General features: G+C 49.9%; 8 protein-coding genes across 11 annotated transcripts; 3 read left to right on the plus strand and 5 right to left on the minus strand.

Moving 5' to 3' along the window:
- Positions 1-6,101: 6,101 nt before the first annotated feature.
- Positions 6,102-6,834, minus strand: LOC117579666. Its single transcript, XM_034265651.1, has 2 exons — positions 6,696-6,834; positions 6,102-6,635 (listed from the first exon to the last, which is right to left on the minus strand). The coding sequence occupies exons 1-2, from the start codon at positions 6,751-6,753 to the stop codon at positions 6,196-6,198; spliced, it is 498 nt and encodes a 165-aa protein (XP_034121542.1). The 5' UTR covers positions 6,754-6,834; the 3' UTR covers positions 6,102-6,195.
- Positions 6,835-7,355: 521 nt separating this feature from the next.
- LOC117579684 (ATPase inhibitor mai-2, mitochondrial) lies at positions 7,356-12,911 on the plus strand. The gene is made up of 4 exons (XM_034265675.1): positions 7,356-7,397; positions 7,674-7,744; positions 8,046-8,187; positions 12,647-12,911. The coding sequence occupies exons 2-4, from the start codon at positions 7,695-7,697 to the stop codon at positions 12,773-12,775; spliced, it is 321 nt and encodes a 106-aa protein (XP_034121566.1). The 5' UTR covers positions 7,356-7,397; positions 7,674-7,694; the 3' UTR covers positions 12,776-12,911.
- On the minus strand, positions 8,209-9,738 carry LOC117579646 (protein yellow). Its single transcript, XM_034265630.1, has 2 exons — positions 9,369-9,738; positions 8,209-9,305 (listed from the first exon to the last, which is right to left on the minus strand). The coding sequence occupies exons 1-2, from the start codon at positions 9,586-9,588 to the stop codon at positions 8,263-8,265; spliced, it is 1,263 nt and encodes a 420-aa protein (XP_034121521.1). The 5' UTR covers positions 9,589-9,738; the 3' UTR covers positions 8,209-8,262.
- LOC117579637 (major royal jelly protein 1) lies at positions 10,276-11,919 on the minus strand. Its single transcript, XM_034265617.1, has 3 exons — positions 11,386-11,919; positions 10,574-11,323; positions 10,276-10,514 (listed from the first exon to the last, which is right to left on the minus strand). Exons 1-3 carry the CDS (start codon positions 11,815-11,817, stop codon positions 10,380-10,382), a joined length of 1,317 nt encoding a protein of 438 aa, XP_034121508.1. The 5' UTR covers positions 11,818-11,919; the 3' UTR covers positions 10,276-10,379.
- Positions 12,912-13,802: 891 nt separating the features above from the next.
- LOC117579552 (myosin-10) lies at positions 13,803-19,740 on the plus strand. 2 transcript variants are annotated; one of them, XM_034265483.1, is made up of 9 exons: positions 13,803-13,996; positions 14,260-14,359; positions 14,437-14,627; positions 14,681-14,884; positions 14,970-15,992; positions 16,197-18,797; positions 18,864-18,935; positions 19,004-19,120; positions 19,187-19,740. In XM_034265483.1, the coding sequence occupies exons 1-9, from the start codon at positions 13,913-13,915 to the stop codon at positions 19,202-19,204; spliced, it is 4,410 nt and encodes a 1,469-aa protein (XP_034121374.1). In that variant the 5' UTR covers positions 13,803-13,912; the 3' UTR covers positions 19,205-19,740. The 2 variants fall into 2 exon arrangements, with proteins under 2 accessions (XP_034121374.1, XP_034121366.1); XM_034265475.1 differs by having other exon boundaries at positions 14,970-18,797.
- Positions 19,717-24,246, minus strand: LOC117579568 (little elongation complex subunit 1). 2 transcript variants are annotated; one of them, XM_034265503.1, is made up of 3 exons: positions 22,419-24,245; positions 21,804-22,358; positions 19,717-21,716 (listed from the first exon to the last, which is right to left on the minus strand). In XM_034265503.1, exons 1-3 carry the CDS (start codon positions 23,941-23,943, stop codon positions 19,741-19,743), a joined length of 4,056 nt encoding a protein of 1,351 aa, XP_034121394.1. In that variant the 5' UTR covers positions 23,944-24,245; the 3' UTR covers positions 19,717-19,740. The 2 variants fall into 2 exon arrangements, with proteins under 2 accessions (XP_034121394.1, XP_034121387.1); XM_034265496.1 differs by having other exon boundaries at positions 19,717-22,358; positions 22,419-24,246.
- Positions 24,247-24,325: 79 nt separating this feature from the next.
- On the minus strand, positions 24,326-24,776 carry LOC117579694. Its single transcript, XM_034265687.1, has 2 exons — positions 24,576-24,776; positions 24,326-24,504 (listed from the first exon to the last, which is right to left on the minus strand). The coding sequence occupies exons 1-2, from the start codon at positions 24,754-24,756 to the stop codon at positions 24,437-24,439; spliced, it is 249 nt and encodes an 82-aa protein (XP_034121578.1). The 5' UTR covers positions 24,757-24,776; the 3' UTR covers positions 24,326-24,436.
- A 279-nt stretch (positions 24,777-25,055) lies between these two features.
- Positions 25,056-27,581, plus strand: LOC117579623 (translation initiation factor eIF-2B subunit delta). 2 transcript variants are annotated; one of them, XM_034265580.1, is made up of 5 exons: positions 25,141-25,195; positions 25,288-25,404; positions 25,540-26,133; positions 26,190-26,774; positions 26,834-27,581. In XM_034265580.1, exons 2-5 carry the CDS (start codon positions 25,348-25,350, stop codon positions 27,515-27,517), a joined length of 1,920 nt encoding a protein of 639 aa, XP_034121471.1. In that variant the 5' UTR covers positions 25,141-25,195; positions 25,288-25,347; the 3' UTR covers positions 27,518-27,581. The 2 variants fall into 2 exon arrangements, with proteins under 2 accessions (XP_034121481.1, XP_034121471.1); XM_034265590.1 differs by lacking the exon at positions 25,288-25,404 and having other exon boundaries at positions 25,056-25,195.
- The last annotated feature ends 220 nt before the right edge of the window (positions 27,582-27,801 follow it).

Genomic DNA, 27,801 nt, shown 5'->3' on the forward strand with positions numbered 1-27,801 from the left:
AAGTGGAACACAGTTTAGTATTAATCGCATAAACAATAAATACCACACGATATATACTTACTCCATAGATTCTAATGTCTCTTAAATACCATAAGTAAACGTACACAAAATATTACTATAATTATTATTATTAAATTCTATGACATATATTACACAATTAATCGTAGAAATTCTTGACAACAAACCCATTCTTTGTGTGTGATAGTTTTATCAAAGATTGCCCATGCATTCCGTTTGTTTTGCTATTTATGGAACCCTTTAAGAGATTTTATTTAATGTTCTTTTGTATGTTATTAGAGGAGCGGTGGCCCTGCCTACGTATTTCAGTATTTATATGCAACGAATAATTCAATAAATGTAACTAAAATGTATCTTAAACATAAACACAAGAACGGATTAAATACTTTAACTTATATAAGCACCAAACAACACTTTTAATGTGTAGCATAAAAAGAACAAAAAGCAAACGACAGAAAATGATTTAGTGAATAAAACAACAACAAAAGTTGAAGAGAAGAAGTTCCAAAATACTTTATGTCTTTCCCGGGAAGCTTCGTTCGGGGCGTAGGGAAAATCTGATAAGAAAATCTTGTGCCGAGCGGGCTCCTAGTCGTCGGGCCGCACTTTTTTTATGGAAGCTGACAACATGACGCGACCGCGTGAGGGGTCTGGACTGGGTCTGTCTCGCGAGAGCTGCTCCAAGTCCAAAATTTTATGGCGAATATTTCGTTTCTGGTTTATTTCGGCAAGCGCGACACGTAATGGCAATAAAAAAGGTGCGCAACAGGCGCAACCTGACGGCGACGCTCTGGCTCGGCTCGGCTCGGGGTTTATGGAGTTTTTGGGGGGTGGGGCAGGGGCAGCAACAAATTGGCATCTCAGTTGGGTGATCTCTATCTGAGGCTTCAAGACCGGTGGCAATTATACCCGCACCGAACAGATTACCAAGGCGACAACGCTTCTGTTTCTTGGAATGAAATGCAGCAGAAATGCTGGAGCCGATCCAACTTGGATTTGGAGTTGGCAGTGGCTTGGTCGCTCCGCTGTCTAATCTGCAGCAGCACCTCCTGCTTCTCGGAAGCAATTGCAAATAAATCGCATTTAATAAATTGCAGCGGCAAAAAGGCACCGACCGAGAGCGGCCTGTGCACCTGTCCTGTCCCTGTCGTAGTCCAGTGCCTGTCGGCGGCAATCATCACAAATCAATAAAAATGTTTATCATCGAAACAATTGGTCCAGCTTCAGCTTCAGCTTCAGCTCTAGCTACAATTCCAGTGGCAATGCAACTCTCCTGTGCGGCACAGCACTCCACGCTGCTCCAAAGCCGCACCGGCAGTTGTTAATTAGCGCCATGCCACACATGCCAAGGTGTCCGGTGGAAAACAGCGACACAAACACAGACGGCAGCACATGGAAAAAGGAAAAACAAAACTCGTTGGGCCATTGGCAATCGGAATTGGCATCGAATCGAGTCGAGGAGACTTCATTGATGATCGCGCACTCCACACCAGACCGCCAGGCGCGTCATCCGCTCGAGCCTCTTCCTCTCCAGCTCTCTCCCTCTCCCAGGTGGTTTCTGCGAACTCCTTTTTATGTGTCTTTCTGCCGCTTTAATGTCGTCACCAATATGTCGAAGCCTGAATGTTGATGGAGCTGGAGAAGGCGATGTCGTTGTCGATAAATCTCGTATCAAGTCCACGCGGATCGCTTCGATTCGCATCGCTTTATTTTTGGTATTTCACTTATTTGACGGGTTTTTACACGCTTCCATCAGAAGGGGCCCAACACCACAGTGGAACGACAGATGAGAGCAGCAGAAATGGAACTAAATTAAGGCTACATCTTGGCACATTACGTGAGGAGGGATTTATTTATATTTAATTCATATATTTAATGCTCTTTTTAGCTTCAATTTTCTGTACATTTTCACTGTTTAAATCTCCGACAGAAGTTCAAACATTTGACACCACTGTGCGGCGTTTGAAAGTCTGCTGAGTGACTGACTAACTGACTGACTGACTGACATCCCCACTGTAAGAGGTCGACTGTGGCAAGTGTTGGATTCGTGTGTCCCAGCTCCAACTTGGGGCTGGCATGCGGACAAAAGCATTTTGGAGCCAAGACAGCGTTACATTGACAAATGAAGAAGCTCCCATCAGTCAGAGACCCAAAGAGCAACTTCACACAAAACACCCAAAAAGCAAGTGGCAAATGGATACAAATGATGATCAGTGCATAATAATGGTGTTGCGGGGAGGTCCTATGCTGTGTTGAGGTCCTCGACAATGAGGGGTAAGTGGCTGGTTGTGCGCCAGTGAAATATTTTCGCATGCCTTATTAAACAAAAACAAAAGTGAAAAATCGTTTCGCTGGCAAACAGAGCAAACAAACCCGCCCCTTTGGCAGCGCAAAATGTTTCCTCTTCCGGCCAGAATGCTGTGGCAGAACACTAAGGAACCCACACGGAATGTGGGCCAAACATGCGATTTTTGCGAAAAGGGGAAGCAAGCGAGGGCAAGGGGAGACGGGAGGAGATACATTATATGATATTCATTACCGGCTTATTAGCGTGATTTACCGATTGGGGGAGTGAATGTGGATGTCTAAGGATGTCTAAGGATGTTCGTGCTGATGGTCCTTGATGATGTGTGTGTGTGTGTGTGTGTGTGTGTGGGGTAGCAGCTTGTGTAATGCCTGGGAAAATGACTCTGAAAGCGCCATATCCCATATCCGTTTGTCAATAATGCGATACCGTGCGAATTTTTCAGCTTGATGGATGGCCAAAACAGGATGGAAACTCCTTAAGGCTACCCCCATTCCACGCTGCCCCAATTGATGCTGCTGTCATATGCAAATCATGATTTGGGCCTTAGAGCAAACACTGTTTCAAGTCTTAATGGATTTGGATGTGGATGTGGATATTGCCATTGCCGCGGCGCGAAGAGGGTTCATCTTGGTTCGTGGTTGTCAATTAGCTGTCAACTTCCTGTCTGCAATTGTGGCATTACACATCCACTAATTACCAGATCAGAGAGCGGGAGAGTGAGAGCGAGTGCATCCTCCTCTTCGGTGGCGAGGCGCTAATTCAATTAATAATCTCTCACTCGGAGGGGACACACTCAACACTCGGACACGCGCGCTCACAATTTACACAAATTAAAACTAAACAGTGCCCAGCTCTGCCCTCTCTCCATTCCACTTGGAACTTAATTATGCAATTATTATACAATTTTTCCCTAGTTTGGTTCATTTTTGTACGCTCCTTCGGGTAGGGCACGAGCTGCTGAGGTGCCGAAAGCCCGAAAACCGAAAACAGTTCCAGATACAGTTACAATTACGGGTACATAATCGCTCGGATATGTAAGACATGAGCGAGCGAAAGGCCTTTCCCATTGGCTGCTGGCACATCGAGTGTCTGTGTGTGTGCCTGTAGGTGTTTATGTAGAAGCACCGGATACACGCTACCAAGCAGCAGAGGGAGCCAGCTGGGGCGTGGCATGGGTGGTCTATGTAAATATGTAAACAAATATGTAAATATGCATGCACGTACATATCCACTCGTAGCTCTTGCTCTGTGATACTTCAGTTATTTTCTGGAGTGCATAATCGCAGCTTGCAGTTTTTCAGCTTTCCTTGAACACCTACTCTAGGATTCGCTTCCTTGCACACCCGTGGCACACTCGCTCCATGCCGCAGTAATAGATATTTCCATGCCCCTTATTAGAACGTGATGAACGTGCCGCTATTTGCGCTATGTAAATGGATATCGATAGCTGCTTGGTCTCTGATTGATTGATTGATTGCCATTCAGGGCCGCGCAGGGCAGGGCAGGGCAGGGCAGGCAGCACCAAATATAAACAGCAATCACGAGGAACAAAGGGATTCCTTGGGCTCGATCCTTCTTTCTTCTGTGTTGTTTGCGGGCGGTTTGTTTTCTATGCGCAATTTATAAAGTTGCTGACACAATAATCGGGATCGGGATCGGGATCGGGATACGACAGGATCGGCACCGCATGGCACCTCCGCCTTAAATTCTCGCGAATTAAATTAATAAAGGAGCTGGAGCTGGAGCTGGAGCTAGAGCTGAAGCTGTGCTCCTGCAGCGCACATTCGGAGAGCAGAAAGTATTGTATTACCAGGAGCCGGGATCCGTGAAGAGAGTCCCAAGTTGTGCGCTCGCCTTGATAAGACATTCATAAAAGGTCCTGCTCAAAGACAAAGGACCCTTGGCAGAGCAATTGCCCCAACACACAGAGGCACATTTCCTTGTGCGTGTCCCTCAATTTCTCTTATCACGCCAAACAGATCAAATTTCGAGAGGGAGCCAGACGAGAGACAGCCGAAAAGGAGCCGCTGGGAAAGGATGTGCCAAAGGATGTGCCCCAGTCTCTGTGCGATATTCTTTCTATTCAGCATAGCCAGCGAGGGCGGACAGAAGTCACACAGCAGACAGATTGCATAACAAACGGGCACCAACTGCAGAGAGTTTTGAAATGGTGAAAGTTACATGCAAATTTCGAGGCTTTAGCTCTGAAAAAACTGCAAGAGAAGAGGGAGTCAATGCTCCCTAAGTGGCGCACAGATTGGACGTCTTTTTATATCATTTTAAGCATTACATTATTCAGATGCTGCTTTGTGCCCCTGTGTAAACGTTTCGCCAGAAGTCTGAGACACTGGAACCTTAATTAAATGTTTGTGGCCTGAACTGGAATTGTGTTTGCTGTTCGGTTTGTTGTGTGTTTGAGACTTGTTCTAAGTACGCTCGCTGCCCAGCTGTCAGTGACTGCTTTTATGACCCACACACACAGAGTTTTTGGGCCTCGCAAGATGACAGCGATGGTGGACAGACAGAAAACGGACAAGTTTCACAATTTGCCATCCCATGCCATGGCCCTCCCCCGGTTTTCGTTCATGTCCAGTGTGCGTTTTGACCTCTTGGCGCGTACGTGCCTGGCCTCAGAGTGTGACAAACTGGTTGCTGGGTAGCACAGTGTATACGCTTGATAGTTGTGGGCCTACAGTTGCTGCTTTTATGACTTAATGCCGCGTACGCCGCGCAATTTCAATTACGTACAACGGCCAGAACACGAACCCCGAACCCCGAACCCCGAACCCCTGTCCTAGTACAAGCTGTGTGTAAACACACAAATATACGACTATGATGCCTATATGGAGCACAGCAGCGAGCAGCTACAACACTTTCATTACACCAATCGTCAGCGGGGTGAAGGAGCTGTAAAATTGTTACACGCGCCCTGCGGTACGAAGGTTAGCGGCCACGGCTGCGGCCAGGTGCCAAAATTGGACGGGGCAACACTTGAATTGCCGCTAAAGACGCGCATAATTTATGCCTTAGGCAAAATAAACTAAACCAAAAGGTGTACAAGGTGGGGGTATGGGGGGTAGAGGCTGCTGGCATCCTGCCTAGCGCACGTGTCGGTCTTTATGATTTCTGGTTTAGTTCCTCCGACTTACAGCGGCATGCATACTTGATGATGCCTTGTCCGTTTTGCATTTGGAGTTGGCAAATTTAATCAAGCGCTGCTGCCTGGAGGTGCAAATGAAATTGGAACAGAGAAAAACTAGAAAAAGACAAGAAAAAAGTTGCAAGCATTGCAGCCAGGGAGTCGTTTTGAGCAGCGCAACTGATTAGGAACCACGAAGAGCTACAGCAAAGAAAATGCAGTAGAGGTAGCACCTCAAATTTGAATTTGCCGCGTGCGCATGTGTGCTGCCAGACAGTTGAAAGCCCAAAGAAATGCAGCGCTCCACACACATATGATGTGTGCATGATATATGTACTACATAACGGTTTTACAGTTTTCGGAGTGGTGGAGAGAGAGAAACACACACGATAAGCGTTTAGATGGATGGATTTTTCATTATCTAATTTTTTAGTTAAGTTATCTTGAACCTACCCCACAGCTCCATAACCTAGTGACAGCTTGAGAAATCAAACACTGAAATCTCGAACCATGTACCCCCACATGAAATTCTCCGAATTGATAGCGATTGAAGGGGACATTTTTTTGGTGGGCTTGTTTTGAACGCTTTCCAAGCGAATATAAGCGAATATTGAGTCATTAAATAAAATAGGTCAGTTTTTGCATCGAGTCATCTAGCTCAAATATATGATGATTAATTATACATTTTGAGTGAATTTCTTACAATTTCGGTATGGGATTAACGCGAAGTTCAACTGAGTACCTTGGCTAAGAGCAGCACAGCGATGGAGGCTATTATGGTGTACGCGCTGCTACTGAAGGTGCCTGCGGGTCCATAGTAATTGCAGTTGTCAGTATAGCAGACGCCGCAGTGGGAGTTCCAGGTTGCCCTGGCTACCGGATCGGTCAGGGTACGGGCACAGATGCGGATATCCGGATGGACGCAGCCAAGAAACTGGCTCGTGACAGTGTTGTTGGGTCCAATGGATGCCGTGGGCGGGATTTGAGGGCCTGTGTAGTAGGTGAGATTGGTACACATGAAGCTCTGGCTGCCAGCCACTTCGGGCACATCGTTGTGGTACGTCGACAGCCAGAGGCTGCTCGCATTGGCCGTGGCATTGGTGCAGGTCTGGATCGTGGGTTTCCTACAGGAGGTGGCATCAATGCAGCTGTAGCACGTTAGCGAGCTGGCTAACGGTTAAATTGTTAGCGTTATTCACTGGTTCATACTGAGTCAATCAATCTACCCACCGAATTTCACTCCAATAAAGGCCACAAGCACAACAGCAAAAACGAATTTCTTCAACATATTTGGTGAGAGTTCTTCTTTTCGCGGCTGTTTAAGGTTTACTGATTCGTTTTCACTTAATGCAGGTGACTAATATGGTGGTCATTAACAGCTTTTATAGCGACAATAAAGATTAGTTGGCTTATCTAAGGGCTACGACACATACATGGGGTGCTAAGAGGTAAAAGGAGCGTGTTCGAGATAAAACGACCAAAAGCTCCTTTTATCGCACAAAACTATTACACAAAATAAACCAAGAATATCTATCGATAGTGCCGAAAACTGTTTGGAATCATGAAGCAATTTTATAAGGAGAGCCCGTCGGCAAAATGAGGGAAACTAACCATGCTGTCAATAAGTTCGATTGAAGGGACTCTGCGCTGCAAGTGTGACTGAAACAACAATGGAGTGTGGTGATTAACTCTTTGAATGCAAAATTTGTTTTATAATTTAATTTTTAATAATTTTCTACATGAGTTCCGCGTCGACAAGCTGAACTATGAGGGAAATGACCCGAGGAACGCTGCCGACGACGGGCCATCCTTATATAGTTGCTTCATGGTTTGGTATATTACGGCATGTTCCAGAAGACGATACTTATCGCTTTCACTGGCGCCGACAGCTTTCTTGCAATTTCATAAACTTTTTATCGGCTGAAAAATCAAGTACGTTTTGCGTCGCAGTTCCCGGCAAATTTATATATTATATATGTAAAGAAAGCAATTTGTTTGTGAGATATTAGCCTATGCATACATGCGCAGCACCTCTTTTTGTTTAAACAACAAGCAAACAAAGAATTTCGCCATCTACAGGCGACGTGGGCGCTGTCTTTGTGCAAAGTTTCGCATGACAAAGTTGAATGCACTCGCATTTTGATGGCGGCCGCTTTACAGTTAACTGCAACTCATCGTGTTTGCTAATAATTTGGTTATTCTTTGCAGATCGTCCAATAAAAACTAAGAATGTTCGTTGTACGTCGTAGCGTTTCCCGCCTGTACCCCGCCGGACTCCAGTGAGTACTTTTTAATTGTTGCTCAGCTGCTAATTACCTGCTAGCTGACATACCAACGTTAATATAACTGTTCTGGGTGGATAATTCTCTTGCCCAACCAATTGTTATGTATGCTCCGAGTGGCAGTTTTTCGACAATATGCGATAAGATAAACAATTTCGATTTCGTTTGGCTTTTCGTTTGACCCGCAACCAGCGGCCGGCTTTGTGTGTGTGTGTGTGTCTGTCTGTGTGTGTGTGCGCTGACTTCATTTGTTACGTAACAATTGAAAGAACTAATTCGACATTTGATTATCTTGCAGGGTGGCCAAGATGAGCAGCCAGCTGGGTGATCTCGGCAGCGGTGCCGGCAAGGGCGGTGGCGGCGGTGGCTCCATCCGCGAGGCTGGCGGCGCTTTTGGCAAACTGGAGGCCGCCCGCGAGGAGGAGTACTTCTACAAGAAGGTAAGTAGAACGCGAAACACATGCAAATTCTTATCAGTTTTATTTAGTAGCCCCAGACACTAACGAAAATCCCAATCAGTAGCACGGTCCGCCGTTGAGCAGCTCTTGAACTCCGCATTTCTGTATGCGAAAATTGATCTCCTTGAAGTTGAGTCCGGCCCCAAAGGCTTTCTGCAAGCGATTCGATAGGGCCCACAGCTCCTCTTTGCCCTCGTGGTTGCGCACGATCTTCAGGCCGCTCGTGAATTGGAGTCGCTCCTCATCCTCGATGAGCATGACCAGATTCTGATGCGTGTAGGCTGTTTGGGTGTTCCAGGCCAAAATGCTGGCTGGCTTGACCAGGCCACAGAGCAGCATTCCCGTCTCGCTCATGGCAGAAGCCACACACTGACTGCCCCGCTTGCCCAGCACCACAAACTGATCCAGGGCGGCGCTGACGTCGTTCAGCTTCCAGTTGCTGCCATTGTTGACCACGTCCAGGGGTATGGCCATCTGCCAGTCGCTGGACAGCGAGTGGAAGTACAGCATTCGCTTCACGCCCAAGGCATGGGGCGTCAGAGCGGTCGACACAGTGCCATCCCACAGCTGGAAGCTCTCCCCCGCGATGGTAAAGGTGCCGAAATCGGGATGCGGATAGGTGTACTTGTTCTCGATGCGCCACGACTGCTGGGCGGCCACATCGTACACCACAATGCCGTCCCCGATGGAGTCCGCCATGTACACGAATCCCACATCGCAATTGTGCGAGTCCAGCTCAATGGTGGGCGCAACAAAGCGACTGACTCCCTCCTTGTAGAGGCGCTTGGGCATGCGGTACTGATGCACCACTTGGCCACTCTCCAGATCAATGGCGTAGAGCTGTGGGGCACACAGCTGAACAAAGTCAATCTCGCCACTGTCCAGGATCCACAGCCGACCGCAGTCGTCAATCTGAGTCCTGTAAACGGAGGTTAGACCGTTACAGTCGGCGCCGTGCGTCTTGTGCCACTCGTAGCTGGGATAGGGGTGCAGCAGCGTGCCATTCGGCTTCATCTCGTTGGTCACATAGGCCAGGGAGTAGGGCACGCCCTTGGCAAACCGCGGGATGGTCACAAATATCGAGGGCGTTGGATCGCCATCTGCACGAAAGGGACACAATCAGAGCGGCCTTTGGGGCTTAAGTTCGAGTCTTTAAGTCTTACGCTTATAGTACACATCCACATCGATGGGTATTACATTGGCGGGATCGTAGAGACCTTCGCGCAGCACTCGCTCCCGCTCCTGCTGTGAGGGAAAGGCCAGCTCCAGGTTGTATGCCTGAAACACGCTGTCCAAGCCCTGGCTCTGCGCATGCTGTGCGGCTGCAGCCAGCAGGAACCAGAAGGAGAAGCAAACGCCCAAAGTAATCAATTGCTGCACCATGCTGTAATCCTTTCACTTTCGTTAGATCTGGTCTGTTGTGATGTGGTGTGGTGTGGTGTGCTCCAGTTAAACTCCAAACAGAGACTGCGCATGCGCCGCCACCGACGGGCGCTTGTCTTTCTAATCCGTATCCATCTGGCAGCAGCGGCAGGCAGGCCAGTTGGGTCACCTTTTGCAACTGGTTTAATTGCACACAAACATTGTGCATTGAAATTCTCGTTGACTTGACTGTCGCTTGTTGTTGGCCAATTGAGAAAACGAGTTCCTAGTGCTGGCTAATTATGCACACCACCCCTTTTTGGCTGCGTCCGACGTCGGTTCATTGGACCATTAAGTGTTATCAATTGCCCGATTTACAATTAAATGCGATTTACAATCCAGTTTCGGTTTTTGTCAGCAGACAGCGTCTACCCTTTTCCAATCTTGTGGCAACTACGCCGCTGCCCAAACCACAGTGGGCCTTGCATAATCATCTAGCGATAACCACGAACCTGAACTTTGCGACAATTGTTGTGCCGCAACTGATTCGTAATTGAGTGTGGAGTGCCTGCGTGTAGCACACCATATATTAAACGAAATTGTGTGGATTGAGATTGAGATTAAGTTTAGGGTTTGCGGCCTCGAATTAGCTTACAAAATTCAACGGACTAAAGCCCGGAAAGCGTTCTTCTGCCTTACCACCCAGTGTCAAGTGTTTCCAGATGCTTTTCTTTCTTCTTAACTTATTGTGCAGTAAAGCTTAAATTAAATACTAAATATAGTGGCGTTTATTAGCCAAAAGGATTTGCCGCTCATGGCTTAAACACCAGCCTGTTGGTGAGCTCATCATCGTTGGCAAAGAACACTCCGCCCTGCACATCGTCCAGTCTGCGTCGCAAAATGCGGAAGTTCACTTCGTTGGCGTTGATAGTGCCCGCGGATATTTTCTGCAACAACAAGTTAATCAATCCTCAAGATTCACAACCAAGACTTAGCCCAGCCTCACCTGGAAACGATTGGAGAGCAGCCAGAGCTCCTCGTAGCCCGCTGGATTGCGCACCACCTTCATGCCGCTGACAAACTGCAGTTCCTCGGCCTTCGCTGGCAGTGCGCCAAAGTTCCTTGAGGCGTACGGCGTGTTGACATTCCACACAAACAGCTTGATGGGATTGAGGGTGACGCAGTAGAGATTGCTCATGCTGTCCATGGCCGAGGCGGCGCACTCGCTCTTGCGCCTGCCCAGCAGCTTGAACTGATCGGCCATGGCCTCCACGCCGTTCGCCCAGTTCTCCCTGCGGTTGAGCACACTCAGGGGCACGGCGTACTCCCCCACGCTGGCCAGCGGATGGAAGAACAGATTGCGCTTGTCGTTGTTCACCGAAAACAGACCGTCCATCAGGTCGAAGCTCTCGCCGGCGATCGTGTGGTGGCCGTAGTCCGGATCGGGGTACATGAAGCGGTTCTCTGCGCGCCACGAGGCATTCGCCTGCTGGTCGTACACGACCAACCCATGGTAGTTGACGTCTGCAATGTAGATCATGGTGCGGCTGCAGGTGCCGCGTGGCGGCGGATCCTGCACCAGCACGCTCGGCGTGATGAAGAGCGATGCCCGTGGAGTGTACGTGTCGTTGGGGAAACGGTAGCGATGCAGCAGACGATCGGTGTTCAGGTCAAACTGCAGCAGTTGCGGTGGGCACAGCTGCTCGCTGCCAATCAAGCCCGAGTCGATCACCCACAGCTGATTGCATTCAGTGACCTGAGGGAGAGAGAGAGACAATCCATGTAGAGGGGAGGAAGGAATTTGCATTAACTACTTACAGCCACGCGAAAGGCGGAGGTAATCAGGTCACAGTTCTCGCCATGGCCATTGTGCCAGGAGTAGCTGGGATATGGCTGCAGCAGTGGGCCATTGCGTCCCATCTGCTCCGAGACGGTGGCCAGTGTGTAGGGAATACCGGTGACGAATCTCGGAATCGTTGTAAACACCCGCACCATGCCATTGGCCAAATGTTGTGCCTGCACATCGATGGGCGTGCCGTTCTCCGGCACCAGATTGCCCGCAGTCTGCGCGTTCTGCCGATCCTGGGCAGTGGGGAAGCCGTACTCCAGCTGCTGCCATTGCACAAGCGACTCCACGGTGCGCACTGGACTCGGTGGCCGTGGTGGCCGTCCACTGGGCTGCTGGCTGTTGTAGGCCGCATGGGCCAAGGTCAGCGACAGGGCGATCAGCAAGAGCCGGAGGTGTTCCATTCTGTTGCTCGTCTATGGGCTAAATGCTGTGGTCCGTCCACTGGTGCGCCTCTTATCAACTTTGGCTTGACTTTGAATATTTTTGGAGCTGTCTGATAAGTGAACGCTGTTGGGAGAGCTTTGTCTACTGGCTGTTGACTCTCAATTAGTGTTGTTTGAGTTCCACAGAAAACGGAATTTTATTGTGTTTAATATTTGGCCAGATGCGGCCTGAAATGCGCAATAATATTATACACTGACCCCAATCTTTGTCGAACACTTTCTTTGCCAACTTTTCACTCGTCGCGTCACACTGCTGCCAGTTGCCTGTCGTGCGGCCAACTATAAACTAAAAACTGGCTTCGAAGATGAGCACGCGCAGAACAGACTCCAGCAAACACACACCCATAGCTGATGTGTCTCTGATTCAGGTTCTTAAACCCTGGCAGATGGTTTATCCCAAGCTTACGCACTTTGCTTCGATCTCTTCTCTCTCTCTCTCTCTCTCTCTCTCTCTCTCTTGTTTGTGTTTCTCTCCCTTCAGTGATTTGCATTTGACGAATGTGCTAAAAATTTGTTCTACCAAATATTTGCTCGTGACATTGACAAAGCGGCGGAACTGTAAACTCTGTAGTCAAAGTCAAAGCCTCTTATATTGTGACGGTACGGGAATGTTGGCTAATTATGATGACAGGCGGCGGCAGCTTTGTCAATAATTGATGAGCGGCGCTGTAGGGGGCGGAGCGGCGTTCTTTGCCGTAACCCGCAATTAGCTTTTTACGACTTGCCGTGCCAATACGATATATTTTAATCATTTGTTATTAACATTTCTGTTTGTTTTGCATTGCAGCAAAAGGGACAGCTGGAGAAACTGAAGAACGATCAGATCCACCAGGCCGAGTTCCATCATCAGCAGATCAAGGAGCACGAGGAGGCCATCCAGCGTCACAAGAACTTCCTCGAGAACCTGCACAAGTGAGCGGTGGCACCGGCGAAAGCTCTCTCACATCACACACAGACCAGTGATAGTTCGAGACATTTACTTAAATGCATTTCACTCAATTGTACTTGTCCTCCCTCCTAGCCGATCAGTGTGCAGTTTATACACTCACAAATTGTTCAATGTTACTGAAAATCTACATGAATAAAACACAGATATTTTAAAGGCTTTAATTGGAACATCAATCTTAACTCCAGTGGGATGCCCACCCGCGGCTACAGAATAGTCAATTTGGAAGCCTGCGCCTCGTGCCGCAACTGGTTCTAGTGCTAATACTACGCCACCCTCATCAGAATGGGCATCTCTGTATTCTAATTGAGTTTGTAAACCACCTAAAATCATATTTTAATCAGTTCCTGCAAGCTCTGAGCGGCGGCAGAGTGTTTAAGGCTACAAATTCCCCAAAACACAATGGCTGGCTTATCAAAAAGGCGAGTCATTCATTAATTAGCAAACTGGCTCTGCTTTCATTCATTAGTTGAAAGCGTAAACATTCCTCTATAAACATTTAGCAGTCTATTAGTTTCAAACAGCTTCAGCCAGACTGAAACGCAGAATGGTGCGTATAGGAAAGGAGTGGTTGGTGAACATCAACGAGTTTAGTTTGGATTTGTTTCTTTTTCTTTAGTTTATTTGCATATAATATTTAAATTTGAATTAAACGTGGCCGGGATGACGACAGCGTGAACCTCTGCAAATTTTACATTGAATTCTACATCCAATTTCCAGATGCGCCTTAGGACTTCACTAGTTGTTACACATAAACATGTCATATCATGCGTAATGTGAATATTAAAAGCAAGAAAATAGTCTTCTCTCACACAGGCAATGGATTCATCAATAGTATAAAATTATAAGTTAACTTCTGAGAGTTCTAGCTAGTTAGTAATAATATAAAGAATATCAAAGTCGGGGAATATGAGTTTTATCGGTATATTTCTTGGCACTGAGAAAGTATATTTCGGTATATTGTTAAGAGGCTGACGGTATTTTGTATCGATAATTCTTCTGCAGACACGTATTTATTTATGTTAGATGTTTTTTAAAATAAAAATTCAATTGTGATTAAACCAGGTAGCGCAGGCCGTCAACAAGTAGTGCTGCAAGTGGGTCATCATGTTTGCCAATCTGAAGAATAAGCTGATCGAAGAGGTGAAAGCGTCACCGTCCAAATTCCAACAATTCGCGACTGCTGCACAGGTACCGTACGTTCAGGTGTTTGCCAAGGGGTGTGGAAGTGGGGGAAAAGAAAAATGCAAATTGACGAAAACATACGCACACCAAAGCAAACGTAGTGTGTGTGTGTGTGTGAGATAGGGCTGGTGGAGCTGCATTTTGACCCATTTCCACGATCATAATAGACATTATGGCCAGCTGCATCTGCTGGCCTAGCCACCCAGGAAAACCTTGCACCAACACATACACTCACCACTTACCACTCACAAGTCTAATGACACTTGCAGGCGGCCGTGAGCTCATCGACGCCAAGCAGCTCGGACACCAACACCAGCAGCGGCAGTGGCAGCGGAACCAATGAGAACTTTTTCAGCATCACGGAGGAGGGTGAGCTTTCTTTTCGTTCTGCCAGCCATGTTTTAGATTCTTATCAGCCGATTTTCCATTCCCCCCCATACACACAGACACGCCTCAGAACTCGCCGTACCGCATTCAGAAGCTGCCGACGACTAGCGCTTCCTCGCTGAGGGGACGCTCCTCCACACAATCCTTGAATGGACTGGGCGGCGGAGCAGTACCAAGGAGCCGCAAGCTGTCCAACTCATCCATGGCCAGCGATGTGTCCTTCCGCCTGCCCTCCTACGATGCTCCAGCCGTAAATATCAATGGAACAAAAGCAAGACTATGATTTTAAACGGATTACTTTAGGTCTATCACTTACAATCGGATCTGGACGAGACGAGCAGCGAGTTTGACGACTCTGCGTCGACGGCACGCCTCGATGTGATCACCAAGGACCAGCTGTACGATGCGTACAAGAAGTCCCTTGATCGTTACCACAAGTATCGCTGTCGGTACACGGATCTGGCCAAGAAGTACAAGGAACTGGAACGTGACAGCACTAAGGCAAGGGTATCTATCTATCGGAAATCTTATCTTTGCTTATCACCGATAAGCGCTTTACTTATGCTGACGATAAAATGTTCCCCGTTTGCAGTCGGTGCTGGTGGAGACACAGGACAAGGCGCTGCGTAGGATCAGTGAACTGCGCGAGCAATGCACACTGGAACAGCAGGCAAAGGCGCATTTGGAGGAGGCACTGCGGGTCGAAATGGATGACATGAGCTGCAAGATGCAGGCCTATCAGACCAAGCTCAAGTTGCTCGGCGAGAATCCGGAGAACATTTCGGCTGCCCTAGAGCGGGTCAGTCAGGGACTGGACAGCGACAAGCTGATCGATCTGGAGGAATCAACTGGAGGCAGGTCCCCGCCCCCCGCCAATGGGGACTTGACCCATTTGCAAGAGCGGCTCGAGGAGCGGCAAGCGCAGTTTGAGGAGATGACGGGGAAATACGAAGCTCTGCGGAAACAGGAGGAGGAGAACGTCTTGCTCTTGGCACAGACCAAGCAAGCCATTCACACGGAGCTGGAGCACAAGGACAACGAGGTGCGGCAACTGCAGGAGAAGCTCAAGCAATACGAATCGCAGCGCGAGTCTCAGAGCAGCGACGTCAAAGACCAGCTGAAGAAGCTGCTGGAGGCAAAACAGGAAGCCGATGCAAAACTCATTGCCACAGAGCATATTTTGTCCTCTCTCAGAGGCGAACATGCTGCCAAGGAGCAACAGGTGGTGGCTCTCGAGAAACAGCTGGCGGCGCTCAAAGCGGAAAGCGAAACAAAACTGAACGAATTGCGGCAGCAGAGCGAACAGCTTGGATCTGATCAGCTTAAGAATTTGCAGATGGCCAAGGAAGCTGCGGAAACCAAACTCTTGTCCACAGAGGAGCTCCTGAATGCCATGAAAGTGCAGCACTCCGCAAAGGAGGAACAGGTAGTCGCACTGGAGAAGCAACTGGAAACATTCAAAGCACAAAGCGAATCCAAATTGAATGCATTGCGTCAGCAGAGCGAGGAGCGTGGCTCTGAGGCACTCAAGCAGCTACAGGTGGCCAAGGAAAAGGCAGAAGCTCTGCTTTTGTCCCAGGAGGAGCTATTGAACTCCTTGAGAATGCAACACACGGCAAAGGAGGAAAAAGTGGAGACACTCGAACAGCAGCTGGCAGCTCTCAAAGCGGAAAGCGAAACCAAATTGAAGCAATTGCGGCAGCACAGTGAGGAGCGTGGCTCTGAGCAACTGCAGAAGCTACAGGTGGCCAAAGAGGAGGCAGAAGCTAAACTATTATCCACAGAGGAGCTGCTGAAAACTGTAAACTTGCAACAGAAGGCGAAGGAGGAACAGTTAGTGACACTCGAAAAGCAATTGGAAACTCTCAAAGCAGAAACCGATCAGAATCTGCAGAAGCTTAACGCCGATCGTGAATCTGAGAGCAATGCTGCTAAGGCACAACTACAGGAACTACAAATAGCCAGAGATGAGGCAGAAGCGAAGCTCCTGAGCACCGAACAGCTTTTGATCTCCCTGAGGGGTGAACTGGCAGCCAAAAACGAGCAGGCGGCGGCACTGGAGGAGGAAGTGAATGCGCTCAAAACAGACAGTGAGCTGAGCTTGCAGGATCTGCGCCAGCACAACGATCAGTTGTTAGAGATTGTTCAGCGCTCGCAGCAGAATGACTTTGAGGGTCAACTGCAGCAGGCGAAGGACAATATGGCTGCGCTTGAGGGGAAGCTGATGGAGCGCGAGCGGCAAACCTTGGAGCTCGAAAAGAGCTTGGAGATCGAGCGGGAGTCTGTGGCCGCGCTGGGCAGCGAAAAAACCTCCCTCGAAGAGCAGCACAAGCTGCGATTGGAGCAACTGCAGCGCGAAATCCAAATGCTGCAGGATCAGCAGGCCAGCACAGAGAGTGAAACGATTGCCGCACTGAAGGCGCAGCTTGAAACGCTCAACCAGGAGCTGGCCAGCAGTCGGGCCAGTCTCCTGGCCAAGGAGAAGGAACTGAAAGCCTCCGGCAATAAGTTGAACAAGCTGAAGAAGCAGCACGAACAACAACAGGCCAAGACAAGCGAACACACAGCCCGTATGGAGCAGCTTCAAAAAGAGATGGCGGAGAACCAGAGTGTCGCCAGGCACGTGGAGAGCGAGAAGGAGGAGCTGCAGGCACGCGTTAGCTCCATCCTGGAGGAAATCACCAGCATGCAGACGCACTTACAGCAAGTGCAAGACTCTCATGGCCAACTGGAGAGCGAGAACCGCGAGCTGGAGTCTCGCATCGAGGCGATGCAGCGGGAGCAGCAGGGGACCAATGCGCACGACGAGCGCACCACTGCCAAGATGGAGGAAATTCAGAGTGAAAACACCAAGCTAGCTGAGCGCAACTGTCTGCTGGAGGAGCAGACGAATCACCTCGAAAAGCAGCTGAAGTTGGAGCAGGAAGAGCTGACCAAGGTGCAGGCGAAGATGCAGCAGGTGCTGGACGAACACTCCAAGCTGCAGAATGCCCAAGAGCTAATGGATCACGATCATCGCACGCTGCAGGACAAGTGCGATGTCTACGAAAAGGAGACGCTGCTGAACAAGGATGCCCTGCTGTGCCTGCAGTCGGCCAGCGAGGAGCTTCAGCAGGCCAAGGCCAATCTGGAGCGAGAGCTGGCGGAGCAGCAGTCGCAGCTGTTGGAGCTGCGAGAGCGCCAACGCGAGCAAGAGCAGCAGGTGAAGGACCAGGCCGAACGCTGCACTGAAATTGAGGCAAGGCATCTGGAGAGCGACTCCCAGGCGCAGGCGACCATCCAGAATCTGCGCCATCAGATCGATGCCTTCAGGGAGGCAGAGCAGGGTGTCCAGGAGAGGCTGCAGGCGGCCAGTGTGTCCCACGCCAGCCAGGTGGCCATTCTCGAGGCACGCTGGAGTGCAGCCAATGCGGATGTTGAGCGGCTGCACGAGGCGAATGACGCCCTCCAGCTGGCCATGGATCAACAGAGTCAGCGAATGGAGGAGTTGCAGGAGATGCTCGCCCAGAGGGAGCGTCAGCTGGAGCGCACGGCAGACTCCACCAAAAAGCTGGCCAAATATGACGAGATTCAAGTCGAAAACGAGTATCTGCACACGCATACGAAGCAGCTAGAGCAGGAGCTGGCCGACAATGGGGAGCTCAAGGAGAGACTAAAGTCCATGCAGTGCGAGCTGTATGTGCTCCAGGAGCAGGTCGAGCACCACGCCACGCAAGTCACCGAAAAGGAAGCACAAAGTGCGACGGCCAAAGCGGAGGCGGAACAGCTGAGAACGGCGCTGGATGAACAGACACTCGAACTTACACGCCAGCGGGAACACGCCAGTTTCGTGACGGAACAGAGTGATGCTGTCCAGACAGAGCTGCTGCAGGCGCAACAGCAACTGCAGGAGCGGCAAAGCGAGTTGGCCAAGGCCCAGGAGGAACACATCAGTCTGCAGGCGGCCATTGCGCAACTCAACAAAGAGGTGGCAAGCCTCAAGGAGCAGCCTGCGGTTTCCGTTGCCACAGATGCCGACAGTTTGCGCAGCCTCAACGAGCAGCTGCAGCGCGAGCTGGAGGGTCTGAAGCACAAGAGCAACGGTGCCGAGTCGAATATGCAGCAGGAAATCGAGGAGTTGCAGGCGAACAACCAACAGATGGCCGAGCGCATCAACGAGCTGGAGGCACTGAGGGCGGGCATTCAGGCTCAGCAACTGCTGAACAGCATGGCTCCCAAGCACGTTCAGGAAGCGGCAGCCATTAGCGAAAAGGCCGTGCTGGAGTCCAAATTGAAGGAGATCATGAACGAGGTCCAGGATGTGACGAATCGAAACCTGTTCCTCGAGCAAAAGTGTGAAAACTTCCTAATACTCGAACAGTCGAACGAGCGGCTGAAGCTGCAGAACGCGAAACTCTCGCGCCAACTGGATGAAACACTGGTAATCATGGAGGAAGAGTCTTTGCTTGGAACACTTAATAACAGATTTAATAATACTCTCTTGCAGGTATCCATGCAGCACAGCGACACTGTGCCGGTCAACACAGAGTTTGAGTATCTGCGAAACATTATGTTCCAGGTGAGTGTCCACAGACTTGTCGCTTGATTAATTCACATGCTAAAATCTTGTCTTCCCCTGTTTGGCAGTACTTAACCGGCACCACAAACAACGAGACTTTGGTGAAGGTGATATCGGCAGTGCTGAAATTCTCGCCACAGCAGTCACAGGTGGCCCTGGAGAAGGAGCATCAGCGTCGATCGTTGGTATGACCCATTCCAGGCTGACCCATTCGCAAATCACTCAAGAATCTTTGGTTGGCTTCTTTGCAGCTAAATAAACTGATCTAGCATGAACTAATGGCTCTCCACGACGGCGGCTGGTGGGAGCCATGCCCAGCCACGCTTCTAGACTACAAATTGAATCGGAATCAGAATGGGTAGCCCAAGATCACAATAAGTACCTTATACCTAAGCGGAAAACTGGGCATAGCAATGGATTCAAGACTCCAATCATTTCCGCATTACGCATTATCCCCGTACCCCACTTATATATTATATACAGATATGCTATTATCAATGTTATTATTGTACAGTCTCCTCTGTTGATCTTGTCACTCGCATGCTATGGCCACCCATTGTACATTTATATTTGGGTTGACATTACCCACTCGTCTCTCTGTCTGTTCTTTCTCGCTACACATCCCATCCCGCCAAAGTGCAATCGTATTTTGTGTATTTTAGTTTAAGTTGAAAATTGTAAGGCGACGAAGGATTCATTGCAGTTGCAGTTGCAGTTACAGCATTTAGTTTAATCCAAGATCTATACATAATAATATACACTATAATAATGATACAAATAAATAGTTGCAATTCATATAAAAGAATCAATCTCGTTTACCCGCTCCCTGTTGCGCTGGCTGCGTGTGTGCATTCTTCATCTGGAAATGGAAGACTCTCCGGCGCTGCACAAAGCTGCGCAGCATGGCCCGCGTCAGTGGCGCCAGTTGGTAGCTAGGTTTGTAGCTCTGCAGTGCATCGAGTGCGTGCTTGAAGCCGAAGCGCTGCAGCCTCAAGATGGCCTGAACGGCTGCCTCCTGCACAGCGGGCCGTGGCACTGCCACGAGCAGGCGCTTGAACAGACCCATAAAGCCGGAGATGTCGGTCTCCATTGGCAGCGGTTTCACAACCACCGATATGCACTGCAGTATGCCCGCGAGTCGGACATCGTACGCATCGGAGTGTGCACTTAGATCACAGTAGCTAGAGGCGAGCGGCACCAGGTGCTGGCCGAGCACATTGTTCAGCACATCCACTCTCGTGCTGCGACGGCAGAACAGGGCAAAGGCATAGCTCAGCTGCTCCAGGTGGCCTACCTTCAGCTTGTTCACCAGATTCTCCAGCACCTGTTCGCTGGTGGGCTCGAAGGGCTGGAAGTGATACTCGAAGCGCAGCTTGGAGAGCAGCAAACGTCCGTATCCATTGGGCTCAGTCACGTCGTACTGCCGACTCATCAGCAGGTGCTTGATCACAGTGATCAGGGGATCGGAGTTGTTGTACTCCCGCTCCTCGCGGTGCGGCAACACCGTGGGATGACAGCACAGCACCTCGTACGCCAGCTGAGGCACATCCGGGTTGTAGTGATACAATATTTTGGCTAGCAGCAGACGTGACGGGTTCTCGTAGGTTTCCGGATTCGAATGGCTCAGCTGCAGTCGCACCACCTGCAGGTAGAGCTTCACACACGTTAGGGCCCAGTCCAACTGGACTCGCTCCTTGGTCAGCCTGAAGAGGCGCTTCTCCAGAGCACACAGCAAGCTCTGGATATACGAGGGTTGGCCCTGAGCTCTGAACAATTCAAAGTATCTCAGGGCACTTAGCAATCGATCCAGCGGGTCGTTTGGCTGGGACTCCTTCCAATCGTAGCTTAACTGGCAGAAGGCTCGAGTCATCATTGTGACAATCACAGCCACATCCCGCGTTACCTTAAATACTTCCTTGGAGAAGTCGCTGCATGTGGAGTCCAGTTGCATGGTGTCCATGAGATGTCTTTCTATTGTGGAGCAAAGCCTATCAAGCTGCGGCTGGTTGAGATGCGGTGAACACTTGATTTTAGCCTTGGGCGCCTCCACCACATGAATAAGGATAGCCTTGGGTTCCACGTCGCCACTTGGGCATCCTGATAGCTCCAATGGTATCTCAATGGGTGGACTGTCGCTCTCGTTTGACTCCTGGGAAGTGGGTGAGGCTGGGGACTCCAAGAAATGGTCAATTTTCTTCGTCTCTTTTCTCTCTGCTCTCCTTTCATCATACTGTGTCGGCGTCGGCTCTACTTTTGTATCAATATCCTTAGACAGTTGCTCCTTTAGGCTATTCTGTTCAATTTGCAACTGTTTGGCTCTTAAACGTGTTAAACGAACTGCTGTTTGCGGCAACTCGAATGCTCTTTCCTCCCTTTTGAGCGGACTAAAGGCCGATCGTGGTGGGGATTGCGCGATCGGCGAGGAGTTTTCTTCCTCTATAACTAGATGCGGTTCATCTTCCGACTCCTCATTGCTGCTACATCCGAAATTCAGCGAATCCCAAGGCCGCTGCTCCTCGCTCGTATCAGCCTCAGGATCAGATTCGCTGCCAAACAGCTCCAAATTGAAATTCGTGTGCACTGGAGTTGGTGGTTCTGCCTCTTCGTCATCTGTGAAAGATGGCATATTCTTGCCACAGTTCCCTGTGAAGAATTGTGGACTACATTCCGCTGGCAACGAATCTGTGTCGCTGGTAGCAACCTCCTCTTTTTCATGGAGTTCGGTTTGCTGTTTCAGAAACGTATCTTCATCGCTGCAGACTTGATTTTTTGGCAACGAATCTGTGTCGCTCGTGGCAGCCTCATCTTTGTCATGGAGTTCGGTTTGCTGTTTCAGAAACGTATCTTCATCTCTGTAGACATGAGGACTTGGCAACGATTCCGTGTCGCTCGAGACAACTTCCTCATTGAGTTTAGGTGGCCGCGGCTTCGGTTTCAGAAAGGTTTCCTTATCAGAATTATCCTCAGAGAGTTGCACATTCTGCTCTGTTTCGCAGCCTCTTTGTTCTGCCTCTCGCATGCCAGAACCATTGGTAGTCAGGTGAAGCAAATAGCGCTCCTCCGAGTCCAATTCAAAGTCTAGATTATCACAGTAAGACATGTTGAAGGTGTTTAGATTGCTTATGAATTGAATTGCCGTCTCTGATGCTGGGCACTCCACTTCCTGGCGCACTTCCATTGCTTCCATGGGCACTTGGGCTGGTGCTTCGATCGAGGGTAGTTCCACAAGTTTACGCTTGGGCATTGGCTTCAGAATGGAGGCTGCTTTGCGTTTTCTTGACTTTCGCTTTCGTTCTTTCGGTGGCCGCGGTTGCTTTGGTGGCAGATGGATCGGCGTGAGCTCTCCTTCGATGCTAATGTTGGGCGACTCTGTAATGATGTCAATGGGATCGGTGCCCACCTCTGTGCCCGACTCGTAGTTATCTGTAAAGAGAGCGCGTTGAGTTAAATCACATAATCGAAGAAGGAATATAGCTTGGAGACCTTTTTTGCTGGAGGCGTGCTCGGGCTGCAGCTGCTTCTCAACCACCGGATGGGTCAGTGTGCCCTCATAAAGGGCGTAGAGCCAGCTGGTAAAGTCCATTTGATTGATGCTGGGCGGCGGTGACTGTGTGGGGTTCGATCGCCTGTGCAGCAGACAGAGAACCATTTGGCCAATAACTTGCCACAGCTCGTCGAAGGCCTGGGGCGGCAGGTTGGCGAGGCAGCTTTGGTTTTGAGGTAGAAAGTTGAGAATCTCCCTGGCAAACTCCTTGTTGTTGCCAGCCGGCACGCTGCCGCTGCCCGCCAGGCCCTCATCCTTCACACTCTCGAGCATGGTGCGCGAGGGGGGCCGAGATGTAGAGACCTTCAGCTGGGACGGCATCTCCGGCATGAAGTCGATCTCTCGGTGCACATTGCACAGCATGGTGCAGGTGCCGACGTCCATGGTGGATGTCTTGGGTAAGATTTCTTCCTCCACCATAAGCAGAGGTTCCATTATGGGGCTGAGGGGCTTGACGACATCGTGGCTATGCCAGGATAACATCTCATCGAGGATTTGTCGCACATTCGGCGGTGGTTTTGGCTCTGGAAAGCAAGTGCCTACATCGCGGTACTTGATGAAGGAGGCCGTGGTGGTGCTTCTTGTGGTTGTGGTATTCTTATGCTGCGTTCCCTGGTTGCGAGTCGCCACCAGATTCATCACTTGCACCCCAATGCAGCTTGTACTGGTCGTGGCTGTCGTGGTCGAAGTCTGCGAGGCTTGCGTTTTTAACGCAGCTTGCGGCGCGGGCTTAGGTTCTGCCGTGGCATGCTGCGTTCCCTGGTTGCGCATCTCCACCCGATTCGTCACTTGCACCCCAATGCAGCTCGTAATGGTCGCTGGCTTGGTCGGAGTCTGCGTGGACTGCGTTTTACATGCTGTTTGGTTGCCTTTCCGCTTTGCTTTTGGGTTTGGGTTCGGATTCGGACTCTTTGGCTCTGGCACTGCAATCTTTTCCGACTTGCAGTACTCTCGGACTTTTCTCATTATATTCTGCTCACGTCGCGAGAGCCCGGCATCGTCGCCAACTCTGTGTGCGAGTTGCATGTACGCCTCGACCAGGTCTTTGGCATCCATAGGCAGGGCCCTGAGCTTCAGCTCCTCCTCCAGATTCTCACAGTTGGTGACTTGGGCATCCAGTTTTATTTCCAGCTCGCTAAAGCGGTCTCCCAGTTCTTGGCACTGCTTCTCCAGCTCAATCCTCTGCTGCTTCTCCTTCGTGTACATATCCGTCACCTCCTTGGCTGTCCGCTGCGTGTCGGTCAGTTGTTGATTGTGGCACTGAAGCTGCTTCAGCTTACGTATCAGCTCATCGTTGTCACAAATCCGCTCGGACAGACGGCGACGCCTGGACTGAGCGTTTGGTTGAGGTATCGACGAGTGCCGATACGGCGGCGCCAGGAAAACTCCTTCGTGAGCGCACGGACCCAGCAGTTGATCTATGTTGATCTCGGGGAATTGTAGGTTCTCTGTCATCATGGCCATGGCGCCTCCTCCTCCTCCCTCTTGCTTTGGTACTTCACGTGTTTACGTTGGGGCGCTTGATAAACGCTCAGTTTGAATGGAACTTTGCGGGAAACTGCATTTCTGATGACACAATGTAAGTCGTTTGGCTTGGGAACACTAGGGTTAACTTATTTAAAAACACAGATAAAATGAAAACTAAAAAATAAATCCGCGTTTTCTTTTGCAACCGGTCACCCAGTAGGGCTGGAAAATCGTCGATAGAACTATCGATCGTATGTTGCTTACTATCGACTGTTTTCTGCAGCCCTGGGACATACCGATGAGTGTCTGGTATTTTAATGTAATTTTAAATACCACATTTTACACAAATTTATGAACAATTTACAGATTACAGAAAATGTATCCGTTTTCAACTCATTTATTCGCCGATCAAGGTTAAAGCCAACAAAAACAGCTCCGAAATGTAGATGCATATATTAAAACTAAAGGCAGCATCGCTCTTGAGGGCCATTTAATGGTGTTCGGCAGCCTCCTTAGCCTGGGACTCGGCCCATGCCTTCTTGTTTCCGGGCGAGTTGGCTGTTGGAAGAAAAATCATTACAAAGTGCACTTGCTTGTGTAATTTTGGCAGGAGCGCCAGAAAAACTTACCCAATCGGCTGATCTTGTAGAAAACGGGCACGCAGGCAATAGCCGCGATAAAGTAGTAGCGCCAGATCCACTGATTCTTGATGTAGTGCTTGATGGGGAATTGGGCAATCTTTGCCGAGAAAGTGTACGGGTATCTCATGGGGCGACCCACGGGCTTTTCGGGAGCAGCTTTGTCGGCCATGGTAGTTGTTGATTTAGATACTGCAGTGGCGAGGAAATATATCAGATTTTGATTTATGCAAAAATTATGTAATTTTCCTACGAATGCCGAACGTACGTACCTCGATGAAAGACCACAATAAAATCGTCAGGTGCAACTCTGTAGTAAAGCTGCCAACTTTCGCCGCTATCGTGTGTAGGGACTATCGAAAATTTTCTGCTGTGTAAATAATATCTACTATAATGGCAGAATGAAACACAAATATACGGCTTGCTTAGTTCTTTTTTACTTTAGCTACTGCGTTTTGAAAATAGTTTTAATCCGGTGAGTTTGTAGTAAAATAAGGATATTCATTAGGGTTGCTAAACTATTTTCGATAACATCGATAGATCGCCGCTCGATCAGCTGATGGTTTTTGCCGTCGTGAGCAAACAAATTGAACAATTTAACAATTCGTAAGGTAAATGAAACCTGTAGCCTGTGAATAGCATATTAACAAGCCGGCTAAAGAGGAATACTATCATTTGCTAACCTCTTTGTGTGTCCTAATAGTGCCGCTACTAAGGGCCTCAAGCTGCTGGCTTTGCCACATCCTTTGCCATTTAAATTTCCATGTCTATCTCCTTGCAAGCTCTCACAATGATTAATACGAACGACCAGGTGTCACAGGTATCAGGCCTCACTCTTTTAAACCATCGTAGAGCACTTGTAGTCTTTGGTTTTGCATGCCTTATGATTTGATTTAGAATTGGATCCCCAGCCTGATAATTATCTCAACTAATTTCATACCCCACCCTTCCACAGACTGAGAGTCAGACGTCCAAGGCCAAGCCAAAGAAACTGAGGCAGCGCAATAGACCCCGAAACAAACGAAATCGCGTGGAAGACAGCACAACCACTACTACAGAATCCTCGACTACCACCGAGAGCACAATGCCAGGGGAAAACAGCCAGCAGGACGCTGCAACGCGTGAGCAGGTCATGGCAGAGCGCGAGGCCAAGAAGCAAGCCAAGCAGGCCAAGAAACAAAAGTCTGCGCCGCCAGCTACAAAAATCATCACCGAAGTGGAGCAGACGACCATAACCACAAAGCTGACGACCACGACAACAACCACTGCCAGGGACAAGCCGGAGCCGCCAGCAGCAACTGCAGCGCCAGCTGCTCCCATTGCCGCAGTCACTTGCACTGCGGCGGTAGTAACGGAAACTGGTGACAAGACCCGCGACCAGATCAAGGCTGAGCGAGAGGCCAAAAAGGCGGCGAAGCTGGCTGCCAAAGTAGCCAAATCCAGTGGGGCGAAGGTCGAAGCCCCCGTGCAGCAGTTGGCCGACTTAAAGGTGACAGAGAAGACTCCAGCGCCAAGCGTAGCTCCAGCCCCTGCAGCGGATGAGGACAAGGTAAGCAACCTGTCAAACGTTCAACTTGAAAGCCTCTAATCCTCTGCCATTTACAGAAGAAACCAGCTCTGAGCAAAGCCGAGCGTCGGGCCATACAGGAGGCTCAGCGGGCAGCCAAGGCGCAAGGCCAAGGACAAGTGAAGAAAGCGCAGCCAGCGGCCAAGGCTCCTGTAAAGTCTACGGCCACGCACACGGCACCCAAGGAACTGAAACGGGAAAGCGTCTCGCCTGTCAAGAAAACGACGACAGCTTCACCCAGCAAAAACTCTTCAGGCAGCGCCAAGTCAGAGTGCAAAGTAAAGCTCTTCAATCACTTGGTGTCTGCCGAAAAGGGCGCCAGCCTGTTTATCAACGATCCGCTGGTGCATCCCAGCATGGCGCGTCTGGGCGTGCAGTATGCTCAGCGCACGGTGGTCGGCTCCAATGCGCGCTGCATTGCCTTTCTGCATGCGCTGCGGCAGGTGGTGCAGGACTTTGAGACGCCTGCCAAGAAGGAGTTTGGTCGCAGCTTGGATGCTGCGGTGCAGCACCACGTGGATCATCTGCACAAGTGTCGCCCGCTGGCCGTCTCCGTGTCGAATGCCTACAAACAGTTTAGGAATCAGGTCACGCAACTGCCGGCAGATGTGCCAGAGGCGGAGGTAACTCAGGGATCACTGCTCACTGTTTTAGGGATGTGGATTTAAATTCTTTTTTACAGCTGAAGGAAATACTCGTGCACTTCATCGACACCTACATAGAGAACCAGATTGGCAAGGCGGCCCAGGCCATAAGCAGCTCGCTGCAGGAGAAGATCACTGACGGCGATGTGCTGCTCACCTTTGGCTGCTCCTCGCTGATACAGTTCATCTGCGAGGAGGCCAAGCGGCGACAGGTGGCCTTCCGTGTCATTGTCGTCGATTCGCGTCCCACGTGCGAGGGCCAGGAGATGCTTCGTCGCCTGCACGCACACGGCATACCCTGCACCTATGTGCTGATCAATGCCGTGGGTTATGTGATGGCCGAGGCGACCAAGGTGCTGCTGGGTGCCCATGCCCTGCTTGCCAACGGCTATGTGATGGCGCGCACAGGCACTGCACAGGTGGCCCTGGTGGCCAATACCCACAACGTTCCCGTTCTGGTCTGCTGCGAGACGCACAAGTTCAGCGAACGATTCCAGACGGACGCCATCGTCTACAACGAGCTGAGCGATCCCAACGAGCTGGTGCGCGACGACAAGTGCTGCCTCAAGAACTGGGCATCCAAGGCACACCTCACGCCCCTCAACCTGAACTACGACATAACGCCACCCGAGCTGGTCAGCGCCGTTGTCACCGAGGTGGCCATCCTGCCCTGCACCAGTGTTCCCGTCATTCTGCGCATCAAGCCAGACATTGGCTACTAATCCTCGCTCAGACTATAGCCTGCTGCCCGCTGATGTTGAATAAATATTTAAATTTTTTTATTATTACACTTTGATCAAATTGATAAACACAATTTTGAATAGTATTTTTAATGTTTTTGCTTTGCCCAGAGGGGAGAGAGGCTTGCTGGGGCTGTATGTGGATTGTGGCTGAAGGAATAGCTAAAATCGAGTCAGTTTTCAGGCTTCTCTGCTAGATGGAATCGAATGTTAAAGGTTTTTGTCGCACAGCGGCCCCTCTCTCTCTGCTGATAAATATTATATTT

This window comes from Drosophila guanche, unplaced genomic scaffold, assembly GCF_900245975.1.
Source record: "Drosophila guanche unplaced genomic scaffold, DGUA_6, whole genome shotgun sequence".
Classification (NCBI taxonomy): domain Eukaryota; kingdom Metazoa; phylum Arthropoda; class Insecta; order Diptera; family Drosophilidae; genus Drosophila; species Drosophila guanche.